General features: G+C 41.6%; 1 protein-coding gene across 1 annotated transcript; it reads left to right on the top strand.

Moving 5' to 3' along the window:
* The first annotated feature begins 73 nt into the window (after positions 1-73).
* Positions 74-12786, top strand: MFN2 (mitofusin 2). The gene is made up of 19 exons (XM_065649912.1): positions 74-151; positions 511-658; positions 890-1068; positions 1726-1861; positions 2215-2377; positions 2921-3045; positions 3368-3476; positions 3567-3674; positions 4089-4242; positions 4482-4549; positions 4719-4840; positions 5178-5304; positions 5623-5727; positions 6230-6332; positions 6979-7199; positions 7348-7497; positions 8416-8612; positions 8990-9124; positions 9761-12786. Exons 3-19 carry the CDS (start codon positions 894-896, stop codon positions 9828-9830), a joined length of 2268 nt encoding a protein of 755 aa, XP_065505984.1. The 5' UTR covers positions 74-151; positions 511-658; positions 890-893; the 3' UTR covers positions 9831-12786.
* The last annotated feature ends 31 nt before the right edge of the window (positions 12787-12817 follow it).

The raw sequence follows: 12817 nt of genomic DNA, 5'->3' as shown, positions 1-12817 counted from the left end.
GTGGCGGCCATTGCGGGGCGGCGCCCGCGCACTACGGCTCCCGTGATGCCCCGCGAGGGGGCGCGCCCGGCGCGCGGCGATGACACGCGCCGCCTGGCGCCTGACGGTGGCGCGGGGGTAACATGGCGGCCTCACGGTGGCGGCGGTGAAGGTGAGAGCCGGGGCGGCGCATCATGACAGGGGAGGCGGGAGCCGCTCCAGCTCGGGCCGAGCTCTTGGGGGGGTCGCCTCCCGGGCGGCAGGGACGGGGAGGACCCGCCGGGGCAGGGTCTTTTTGCCCTCCGAGGTGCGCGGCGCCCTGTGGGGGCGGGAGGGGGGCGCTTCCCGCCCTTCGCCGTGCGCGCGCCGGCTGCCGCCCTCCCGCCCTTCGCCTGAGGTGTGAGGAGAAGGCGGCGGGGCCGCCCGGAGCGGCAGCCCAGCACGGCCCCTGGGCGCCGGGATGGCGGGTGAGCAGAGCCATCAGGGAGCTCGGCAGCCCGTGTTCCTCATCCCCTGGTCGCTCTGCCGCAGGGACAGGGACAGGCTGGACTCGGTGTCACTGAAAGAGCTGCGGGCCGGAGGCTGGCGAGGGACAAGGCGGGAGAACTGCAGTCGTTCGTATTCAAGAGGGACTCGAGCTGACCATGCCTGACTTGTGAAAACATAACTCATCCTGAAAGTAAGCGGAGGGAGACGTGATCGCTGGGGGGCTGTTGACCTGCAGGGAGAACAATGGATTTTTATTATTATTATTTCTGATATTTGAGTAATTTGCTCATGTAGAAAGTGGAACGATTTCTTTGTGGAAGAAAGAAGGTTATTTTTAAAATGTGTATCTAATTCTTGGTAGGATGCTTAGTTGGCTAGCTGGCACTTGGTGAGCCACCGTTTGCTGGATTTTTCCCTGTAGCGCAATGTCCCTGTTGTTCACTCGTTCCAAGTCAATAGTTGCAGTGAAGAAGGATAAAAGACACATGGCTGAGGTAAATGCTTCTCCGCTTAAACATTTTGTCACTGCAAAGAAGAAAATCAATGGTATCTTTGAACAGCTGGCTGCATACATCAATGAGAGCTCCTCGTTCCTGGAAGGTAAGTTGGATTCTTGAACTGCAAGTGTGTTACTGCTTCACTCACATACAGTTCCCCAAACACACACCAAAAACCCTTATTCAGTTAAATGACATCGCTCGACCTGTACTTATTTATATGTGCATGTGTGCTTATATGTTGGTATTTACAAGAAGAACAGAAAATTATTTGATTGGATTTGGATGAGGTTCAAGGTTCATATTTTAAAGGAGACAAGTTCACAAACGTTTTATGAAACAGAGCTAGTTATTAAGCTACGCTTGAGCTATACAAGGCCCTTTAGGTTTTTTACCTGTAATTCTTTCAATATTCTTGCCTAGACGTGTCATTGCTAGTGATGTGTACCTTATGCCCAAAATTGGCTTTAGCAGCTTAAGACACAGACAGAAGATATTTTTTGAGGGTGTTGAAGTGTTGGAAGGGTTGGCTGTGTTCTGTTTAAGGCAGTCCTGAGGATGAGCGTGGTTATTAGATACACAGAAGAGACGAGCTGATATAAAATTGCCTCAGGGTGTAATTGCGTGTGTCAAGATTACCCACACGGTCTTTGGAACACAGATAAGCCTCTAGTTGTGTGTGTTACATCATGAAAAGTACACCCAGTACTGAGGCAGGTGACTTTTGGAATTCAGAGATGTGATATATTTTTGGTTTTAGAAACACACAGGAACATAGAGCTTGATCCTGTCACCACAGAAGAGCAGGTACTGGAAGTCAAAGGCTACCTGTCAAAAGTCAGTGGCATTAGTGAAGTGTTGGCAAGACGACACATGAAAGTTGCTTTTTTTGGAAGGTGAGTCACGTGCTTATGTTGCCTACGCTTCCCACTCAGTAAAGTGACTGGCATTTTTAGGATTGTAGCCAGTAAAAAATATTTATAGAAACCCTAGTGCTCCTTTTGCTTGTAATTTGCATGTCCCTGGTATTAGTCCTCTTGTAAATTGGAAACAAATATTGCAGCACATAATTCTTTGATTTGGAAGAATTCTTAGAAAATAGGAAAGTCATCTTTAAAGTTGCCTGTGGCATCTAAATTGTTAATACTTTTGATACTGCTTGTTTTAGGGAACTTGCTTTCTGTAGTATGAAAACGAGTATATCTGAATCTTGGAAGTCTAGCCATAATGTTCTTTAATCTGACTTCAGGACAAGCAATGGAAAAAGCACTGTGATAAATGCCATGCTATGGGACAAAGTCCTTCCTTCAGGAATTGGACACACGACTAATTGTTTCCTGCGTGTAGAAGGGACTGATGGACATGAAGCTTTCCTGCTCACGGAAGGCTCAGAGGAAAAGAAGAGTGTTAAGGTACCATTTCCTTAAGTATAAGATAAAGGAGAAGAGCTCTTCAGAAGTGCCAGAACTGGGAAGAAACAAGAAAATTAAAGCACTATTAATAGATTTCGCAGTTAAGAATTTTAATGATTAAAGGAGTAGAGATGAAGAATAGGGTTTTTTACGATGTAGGAAGGGAGAAATGGAGCAAGATATAGCATGGAAATTGTTCATTTTATGAAAAAGATGATATGTTGTATTTGTTAGTGATAGCAGGGAACCAGCACGATGACTCAGGTTCTGAGCTCTGTGTGACCGACAGAAGGCACAGACTTCCTGATAATTCCTCGGTAGCCTTTTGTGACAGGAAAATTTCTTGAGGAAAATTTCTCATAAACTCTGCCTAGGTGGTTGCCTTTTGACTGGGAGACTCAAGCAAGTTTTATGTTTTATGAGAAAGTGATTTGGAGTTGGGTTTTATCTTGAATTGACTGTGAACAGCCCTGAAGGTGAGATAATTGTGTTAATGGGTCTTAGTATAAGCAAAATGTTATAAATTATCTGTCTTTTTAATAGACGGTAAACCAGCTGGCTCATGCCCTTCATCAAGATGAACTTCTGAATGCTGGCAGCCTAGTCAGCGTAATGTGGCCTAATTCCAAATGTCCTCTCTTAAAGGATGACCTGGTGCTGATGGACAGGTGAGAAATAGCTTTCTTTCCTTTCCTGCTTATCACAGATTAATTACAGAAATGTTCGTTAAATTTGTATTGGAAGACATCAAGGAAATTGACCCTGTTCTATCTATGACAGTGACTAAAGTCCTTTGCTGTAGTTAGCAGTCAGAGTGTCTCTTGATGGGTACTTCATTTTAGTCTGTACTCTGTGTCGCCTCAGGACGATGTAGCTCAGAGGTGGGAAATTAATGCCTTGAAAAACTGAAACATATTTCTTATTAACTTTTTGATTCTATTTTTTGCTGTTCTCACAGCATAGTAATGTCTCTTCTCTTTTTATTGCTAGCCCTGGCATTGATGTAACCACAGAGCTGGACAGCTGGATTGACAAATTCTGTCTAGATGCTGACGTATTTGTCCTTGTGGCAAATTCTGAATCAACGTTGATGCAAACCGTACGTTCAAGTCCACTTGTTCAGTGAATTTAGCTAAAAGTTTTTTAAAAATGACATTAATCTTAAGAGGTTTTGTCCCATTTTGCTTAGGAGAAACAGTTCTTTCACAAGGTGAATGAACGTCTGTCTCGACCCAATATATTTATTTTAAATAACCGCTGGGATGCATCTGCCTCTGAACCAGAATACATGGAAGAGGTTTGTGATGTGTTTAAATTCCTTCTCTTTGTATGGATATTATCGAGTCCGTTTTGACTCTGGTTGTTGCAGGTAGAATCAAAGTGTTGGATGTAATTGTTTTACAGTTTGGATTTTTATTACCACAGTGTGGAGACTAGAGGGAGTATAGACTGTAGAGCAGTGGTCAGGACATGACTCTTGGAATTTTTGAGCTGTAAATCAGGAGTTTCACAGGGGACTTTCAAAGTTAGATCACTTAGATTGCTCTTTTATGGAATCTGCCAGAAGCTAAGTTGGTTTTTTTTTTTTAATATTCTTTGGTTTTGGTAGCTTAGACTAGCAGAGGGCATCTGGGTACCTGGATTAACCTTTAAGAAATGGAGCATAAAGTGGATTTAACTGCATGTGGAGTTTATCCTGTTTATATTTCAGGTGCGTCGGCAGCACATGGAGCGCTGTACCAGTTTCCTGGTAGATGAGCTGGGTGTGGTGGATCGAGCCCAGGCAGGAGATCGAATTTTCTTTGTGTCAGCAAAAGAAGTGCTGAATGCCAGGATTCAGAAGGCTCAAGGGATGCCAGAAGGAGGTGAGGAAAGCTAACAGAAACTTTCCATTTTCTTATACGGAAGAAAATAGAGAATACCTTGTTCCAAAAAAATGGATTAAATTGGGGCAGATCAGATTATTAATAGAACGGTCAAAAAAAAAAGAAGTGACTTAGCAGCACTTTTGCATTGTCTTCAAGGTAAAGCAGAAGCATTTCCTGATGTCCAACATGTGATTGCTTTGTGGAAACTCAAGTGGTTGTTTTGTACTTTCTCTCAGGTGGAGCATTGGCAGATGGATTTCAAGTAAGAATGTTTGAGTTTCAGAACTTTGAGAGAAGATTCGAGGTGAGTGTAAATGTGTGCTAACCTTCTGTTTAGATTTTGCTCCTGAAAGACTAGGGACTGAAATTTATAAACATGGAGTGGGATCGCATTTTGGAAACAGTTTATACAGGAAGGGGAAGTTGTGTTAGTGTACTTCTGCCTTCTAATCTTGGCTGCCTTTCGTATACAGGAATGTATCTCACAGTCAGCAGTAAAAACAAAATTTGAGCAGCATACGGTGAGAGCAAAGCAGATTGCGGAAGACGTTCGGCTCATCATGGATTCTGTGCATATTGCTGCACAGGAACAGCGGTGAGGAAAGCTGATGCTTGGTGCTGGTGTAACTGGGGCTTGTATTCTGGGAGAAATCTAAGGGAATATGAGCATTTGAAATGCAAAGCAGAATACAGCGTGTTTGGGAGTGGGAAGGACAAGTACCAGTAGTCTTGCTTCTGTTGAATTGTGGAAGTATTGGGTGAATAACCTTTTTTTGTCCTGTGCCATGTGTATGTAATGTATTGTAGATAGTGACACATTTTGTTGTTGAGCAGGAGATTCTGTCTTTTTTCTAGGATTCATATGGTATTTGGTGATCAAAAGTGCATTTATCTAGCTTTTTGATGGGCACTTTTTTTTTTTTTTTCACCAGAGTTTACTGTCTGGAAATGCGAGAGGAACGACAGGAACGTTTAGGTTTTATTGACAAACAGCTGGAGCTCCTTACTCAAGACTACAAGCGGAAAATAAAACAGATCACAGAAGAAGTGGAGAGGCAGGTAAGGAAGAGTGGCTGCAGAAAAAGAGATTGTCCAGAACAGCTACCAGCACTTCATTTTTCACAAGTGTTAGATTGCCTCAGTCTTTTTCTGTCCATGTTGTTATACAGAGCATAGGTCTACACGCTGCTCAGCCACCTTCTTTGTTTGCAAGTCACCAACATCGCATTTTGCAGTTGGCACACAATGGCCACATGGCACTGCACTATCATAGTGTCTGGTGTTCAGTAGTGCTTACTAAGAAGTGCATGTCTTTGGTGCTTTTCCATCTCTCCTTAGGACAGAATGTATAGAAACTGTCTTGCGCTGTTTTTCTAGGTGTCAAATGCAATGGCAGAAGAAATCAGACGGCTTTCAGTGTTGGTAGATGAATACCAAGCAGACTTCCATCCTTCTCAAGTAGTTCTTAAAGTTTATAAGAGCGTAAGTGATGTTTGTGTCTTACAGGTCGCTTAAGGAATTTAAAGTGGCCTTTTTTTGCTCTGAGTCAGTTGTTATGCCAGCTCTTTGAAATGCTTAACATTCTTCAAGTAGGATATGAGCTAAGCTTTTCATATTGTGAAAAATCTTTTGTTAGAATGTCTCTTATGTTTGGATAGCTTCTGTGAAGAGTAAACGTCATAAAAAAAAAAATAGATTATTTTTTAACAATCTTAGTGATAAATTGATGTGCATATGCTGTATCACATTGTATAGATCAAACAGAACTTTTCCTAGACTACAGAGTACATGTGAGATTTCTTGATTTGCTTTTTCCTCCACTGAAGAATGGGGAAGAAAAATGAAAGTAATATTAGAACAGTGAGCAGATGGAATGCATGCTACTATTCTGGGGGGGTTTTTTTAACTGGCAAGCTCTAGCACCCACAGCCTGCATCTTGCCTATGTTTATTTTAAGCTTAATAACCCTTTCTTTGTTTGTCAGGAGCTGCATAAACATATTGAGGAAGGCCTGGGTCGTAACATGTCGGATCGTTGCTCCAATGCAATTGCAACTTCCCTGCAGGCAATGCAACAAGAAATGATAGGTCGGTTCAGCAGACAATATTTCCCTTTATCTTTCCTTTAACTGTAATGCAAACCAACTAGGTAGGTGTTCTGGGCTTTTCTTTAATCTGATGGCTGATGTGCAGCTGGCATCAGGACTAGTTACTCCTGCTTTTTTCCACTCTGTCTGGACTTGTGCAGTGATTTGCTAACTAATACATACAATCAGCTTAATCCTTCATGACAGAGAGGAACTGTGACATTGGAAACTTGGGTGATTCACAGACCAAGATCTAATGAAATGTGAATGACTTGTAACTAGGTGCCTGTCTGAATATAAGCTTTAAGAGGAGTATGGTGTCTAAACGCTTTTAGAACTGGCCTTCAGATTCTTTTTTTCCAAGTTATTGCTAAACTGTAAACTTCACCAGCTACCTGTAAAGGTTTGGGAGAGTCTGTGGAAAGATTTCCTTCTGAGTTGATCTGAAGAACTAAGAATTGAATAGTAATTTGTGGTGTATCTCTTGCTTTGCAAAGTACTTGACTTTAGGAAATTTAAGGTACTAAGAAAAATAACTGTGGAGGAGGGAACAACCCAGAACCACTCTGATTACAGAATACAAGTCCGGTTAATTTTTGTGAACTCAACATCCATTTTTTGAATGTTTCTGTTTTTGATCTGTGCAGATGGTTTAAAACCCCTTCTCCCAGTCTCTTTGCGGGGCCAGGTAGACATGTTAATTCCCCGACAGTGCTTCATGCTCAGCTATGATCTGAACTGTGACAAGCTTTGTGCCGACTTCCAAGAGGACATAGAATTCCATTTCTCTCTTGGATGGACGATGCTGGTGAACAGGTTTTTGGGACCAAAGAATGGTCGTCGGGCCTTGATGGGCTATAATGACCAGGTAGGTAGGATACCTCATTGAGTGGTCAGGGGTAGATGTGATATTCATCATTTTGGTGGCTGCTGAAGTCTTCTTGGTGGGAAGGGCAGTGGCTTGCCTTCTCTTATTCTGTATTTTGTTTTTGTTTTGTCACTGTTTTTCTAATTAGGTTCAGCGGCCTTTAACACCAGCAAATCCCAGTCTGCCTCCTTTGCCTCAGGGCTCTATGACACAGGAAGAGCTCATGGTGTCGATGGTGACAGGACTGGCCTCATTAACCTCCCGAACTTCCATGGGGATCATCGTGGTTGGTGGCGTGGTGCGTTGGCAATCTGAGCAGTATTTATATAAATAAAGTTGGAGCACTAACTTGAAAAGTGCTCGCACTGCTGAGTGTAAATATTTGCTATCCACAGATAATGAAATACTTCCTCCTTTGTTCTTCCCTTTGGGTATAAATATTGAGCTTATTTTGCATAATAGTTAGGCTTGGACCCAGGGTTGTTGTGAAGATAACCCTTCAAAGTATATTATAAAAGTATTAAATAGTCTTTGGTTCTCTTATGAGAATAAAATAAAATTTGGTATTTTTCTTTTCCCATTTACAGAGGAGTCAGGACAGAAATATCTACCAAGAGCCTCTGATCGTGTGTATCTTCCTTCCTGGAAGGGGAAGAGAGCACTTAATTTTAGATACTGTACCTGATTTATTTAAGAGAAAATCAGTACCTCCTGCTTTTCTGTCTTTTGAAAATAATGAACGTTTTTAATCTCAAATCTCCCCAACCTGCAGAGGCATAAGAGATCTAGCTCAAGTTGCACGGTAACTCCAAATCTTGTTGCAGGAAGGGTCTGAGTTTCTCTAGTGCCAGTTCCATACCTACATGCTGTTCCAGTGTCACAGGTGATTTCTCAAAGGGGAGGTGGTTGCTTAAAAATGTCTTTTACTTCAGAAACAGGCATTCTGTGAAACATACAAAATTCATTTGCACTTGCAGATATTTAAACATACTGGGAAGGTTGACCCATACAGAACCCAAATAGTTTAAGTTGGGTATTTTTATTTTATGGACTGGACCTCAGTAGTAAGCTGTCTGACCAATGAAACCACTTGCAAGTCAGGGTTCATTTTCACATGCCTAGAACGTAAGGGCAATGCTCTGTGCACTGTTTTTAGGAGTTATCATCATTCCTAGGTGGTGATCATGTCTTTTGTTTTCCCTTGTGCTTTTTTTAGGTCTGGAAGGCTGTGGGTTGGAGACTCATTGCTCTCTCCTTTGGCCTTTATGGGCTCCTTTATGTATATGAGCGACTCACCTGGACCACAAAAGCGAAAGAGAGAGCTTTCAAACGACAGTTTGTAGAGTATGCTGGTGAGAAATTGCAGCTCATCGTCAGTTACACAGGTTCTAATTGCAGCCACCAAGTTCAACAGTGAGTTGCCTGCATTCAGTTAAATCTTATCTGAATTCTGTTGTTTTGGGGTTTTTTTTTTAATGATGTTCCTTGTTAAAACAAGATAAGTCTGCATATTGAATTCCAGGTTGAAAATGTGTAATAGTACATGTGTTTTAAAAGAACATTAGAGGTTTTGAATCACCAATGTAGTATTTGGGTGCTGTTAAGGCTTAGTGTTAATGTACTTCTGTCTCCCAAATCAAGTTGCACTGATGCTTGTGCAAAAGTGGAAAGATGAATACCCGAGTCAGTATCATCATCAGTGTACACCAAGGGATTTATTCCTTGAATTTGCTGCTTGATCTGACCTTTCTTACCTTTCATCGTATCCAACTATTCTCTTTGTTTCATAGAGAGCTTGCTGGAACGTTTGCTCATTTGTGTCAGCAAGTGGATGTCACACGGGAGAATCTTGAGCAGGAAATTTCTGCCTTGAATAAAAAAATTGAAGTTCTGGATTCACTGCAGAGCAAAGCAAAACTGCTCAGGTGAGATTTTATTGTCATTTGCATACAGTTGATTTTTATGTGATTGCCCCAGGATGTTCAGACTAGGGTGTATCTTTGAATGCAGTCCTTCTTCTGTCATAGCATTTGATGTGCAGACATCAGCAGCTTTCTCTATCAAGCTGTGTTCCCTTTCAGAGTGTACTTTCCCATGTACTGTCAGCAATCTCCCACAAAACACTTTTTCCTTCTTGCTTTTGGTTTGTTTGGAATTACAGTTGCTTTCCATTTATCAAACATACAGTCTTCCTAGAAACTCCTTCAGGCCAATATAAAATTATGCAAAAAGTTTCACCCTTGCCTTTGTACACAGTCGTCTGATGTTTTTCTTCACCCTGCAAATGTTGTTGGGAAGAATTTTTCAAACATTCCATATCTACACAACAAGATCAATGTGAAGTTGTAACCGAGATCTCTGTTTGAATGTCAAAGCCTAGGGACTTTGGCAGGGAGGCATTCCTGACCTGGGGAAGGTCAAGGAACAGCAGCAGCATTTTGGAATGGACTTCTGGCTCTCCTCTGCATGCTTTGCTGTTCACTTGTTTTAGTTGTGCTTCCTTCAGATTGCTGTGAGAAGAGGTGTTTTACTGGCCTAATGGAAACTTTCTGTCCTTGCAGGAATAAAGCGGGTTGGCTTGACAGTGAACTCAACATGTTCACACATCAGTACCTGCAGCAAAGCAGATAGTGTGGAAAAAAGAGAAAACCAACACTGTTCCCCTTCAGTGCTCTCTTAATTACTGCAGAGAACGTGGTGGGTGATGGAATTCCCTAAAGGGAGTGAGCAAAAGCCTATTGCTACGTTTCCAGTTGCTGTGTGAACAGTAGGATTCTGCTTGCCGGTTTTGTGTCCCACCTCTAAACACTAGCTGATTACTACTCTTCTTTTTCCTTCTTGAGAGACTAGGCTACTTCAGGAGGAATGTGTGCTTCATACATTTACAGGGGGCTTTTTAAAGCAAAATCAAGTACAGTAACAAGTTTAAAACAAGTGTTCATCAGGTTAAACGTTATTCTGACACCTCTTTATGGAGTCATTCACTTTACTACATAAAGATAAAACTTTTGACTTCCAAGCCCCAAGTTTATGTATGTGTGACAAGCAGTTTGTCTAAACACAGACCCCATGCACACAGATGTAATGATGGTTTCACAACGTATTTATAACACGTGCAGGCCCATTTCCTAGGTTAATATTCCATTATTATAGAACATGACAGAGAATCACCATGTTCATTGAAAAGTTATTACCGTCAGTATGTTTAGACCTATGAACAAACCCCAGTTCTCTTCCAGAGCAAGAGGGACTAAGATTTTGCTTTGGTAAGCTTATTGTCTTTGGAGTTAGGTTCTTCCTCTTAAGTAACGCAGTCTGGCCCATTTCACATCATGGACAAATAGTTTGCAAAGACATAACTAGCTCCTGTGAAGGAGGTAAGCGCTGAGAATTGGCAGCTTGTTGAGGAAGAAAAATAGGAAAGAAAAGCCAGTTGACAGAATGTAATGAACTGCCTTATGAGATAAATTGATGAATGTGGGGTTGTTTTGGAAATGCACGGCTGTGTTTCTGGAAGCAGGCCTTTGGAATTCCATTAACCACCGTTTGGCCACAAGAACAGCATGTGGATTACAAGCTGTAAGAGATTTTGCTTCTTGTAGAGTTCCCATAGGATGTTACAGTCCGTGCAGTAATTTGATCTCCTGTTGTTTCCCTTTTTTAAAGTATGAGAATGAGCTGGCAAGTGCAGCTCCTCTGGGACAGGGGGGAGATCTGTCCCTTGTATTTCATGACAGGGCAAGAATAGGTTAAGGCAATTAATTTTATTAAAGATGGCTTTTATTTGCAAATAGATAAAGTTAATCTGTTAGTTTTGCCCTGAAGCAATTTTCAATTTGGAGTGTAAGATTTTGGAACTAGAAGGATTTGAGTCTCTTCCTGTTGGAACCGATAGATGAGAAATTCCCACTGATTTCAGTAGTACTGGATTCAGGTTCCAATGTTGCAAAGTTTCTTTTCCACTTGGTGGGTCAGTATTTTGCCATGTTGTTAAGTATAACCTTTCTATTCCCCACAAAATGTCAGAGGAATCCAGAATCATATCCTGTAGTTCTGAGGTTAGTGACACCCTAAATCTGTTCAGCATCAAGCTTTAGAGAATATGGGCTATCTTTGAGGAGTTCCAGCTGAATTCAGAACTACTAAGAGTGTGTCTTGTTTTCTTATTGACAATGAGACTTTTCACTCGAAAATGCTATCAGCTGGCCTTAAGATTCCTCATTCATTGCTCAGGTGTGAATATTTGTGCATGTGACAAGTCCCTTGGTTCATGTGTCGCAAAAGTTCCAGAAAGAAGCAGCTGCCTGATACTTGAGAGAGTAAAAATAGTGAAATGTCAGTAAGTACTTTAGGCTCTTTTAAGATTTGCAGTAAGACTTGAAGTATCTTGATCGTGTAGGAGCTGGCAGTGAGACTCTTGTTATGTCCCTGAAACGCAGGAGGCAAACAAACCTTTCACTTCCAGTAGACAGCTTTGAATCCAACCCAGACTGAAAAGCCATTTTCATTAGAGGGCTTCACTGGCCTTGGTTGGTTTCCTCAGGCAACCACCAGGACATAAATGTGGCTTGGATCAGATCAGAGAATGAGTAAGGAAGAAATCTGAGCTCTTGCCTTTGGAACTGTGTTCTCTAGGCTTGTAATGAAGTATACCAGAATAAGTGGAATCATCCACTGTTACTGTGCTGCAGGTATTGTGTAAATAAATTTGGATGTCTAGTCTCTCAAGCTGTCACATACACATTCGTGATAGGCTTTGAACTATGCTGTTGAGTTAAAATGTTAAGTACATCCCTGATACACTACAAAATTGTCAATTCCAGGTAGAAGGAGATGATGATGTACTACCGCTCAGCAGCTCTGGGCTACCCAAAACGCTGACCTTGCTTTTGAAGACGTGCTGTTAGCGTGTCTTCAGCAGCCTTTAGGGGAAATCTGATAAATGAGCTCATCTTTAGCATCTCTGATCTGTAAAGGGAAAAGATATTGATGGGTTCTTAGAATCTGGTGTCTTGCCAATGTGTATGTTTCTGACACTGTTCAGATTTTGGTGGTGTAGGCATTCTCACTGTTGTGCTGAAACCCAACATATAGAACGAAGGAAAGAACAACCTGGATTTTTTTAAGGAGCAAAACGAACATGGGAGAGAGGAATTTTTACATATGTGTGTAACCATTGTCCCTAGAAGCCTGAGTGATTGAGAATCGATCTTTTAACAGAAAGCCCTATGAGCTGGATTCCTCTTAAATAAAATACAGCTGTATTTCTTTAATTCAGAGTGGTGGAGGAATGAACACTATCAGCAGGGAGGCTGTTTTCTGCTTTTCATAACGAATAATAAACTAATCCTGTGAACAGGTAATTTCAAAAACAATCATCCTCCAACTCTTATTAAAGAAGGTCAGCTAAATGCACTTTATCTTATTGCTGCTACTTATTTTTCCTTGTGTTATGTTGATGGAGCTCTTCAAAATACTCTTACCAGTGAGTTTTCCCTCTGCTGTATTTAAGGTGATAAATTTGCATGAATTATTCCTGTATCAACGCTGTAAACAATGGAAACCAAAATAAAAATGAATTGGAAAAGCATTTCTCCCGATGTATTCTGCGTGTTGTG

Source organism: Caloenas nicobarica, chromosome 22 (genome assembly GCF_036013445.1).
Source record: "Caloenas nicobarica isolate bCalNic1 chromosome 22, bCalNic1.hap1, whole genome shotgun sequence".
In the NCBI taxonomy this organism is placed as follows: Eukaryota; Metazoa; Chordata; class Aves; order Columbiformes; family Columbidae; genus Caloenas; species Caloenas nicobarica.
The sequence above is the reverse complement of the archived record's forward strand: the minus strand, read 5'-3'. Positions and strand labels throughout refer to the sequence as shown.

Coding starts and splice junctions, on each gene's coding strand:
- MFN2 (XM_065649912.1), top strand. CDS start 894: ATGTCCCTGTTGTTCACTCGTTCCAAGTCAATAGTTGCAGTGAAGAAG. Junction 5,305..5,622: donor CAGAAGAAGTGGAGAGGCAG/GTAAGGAAGAGT, acceptor CTGTTTTTCTAG/GTGTCAAATGCAATGGCAGA. Junction 5,728..6,229: donor TTCTTAAAGTTTATAAGAGC/GTAAGTGATGTT, acceptor TTTGTTTGTCAG/GAGCTGCATAAACATATTGA.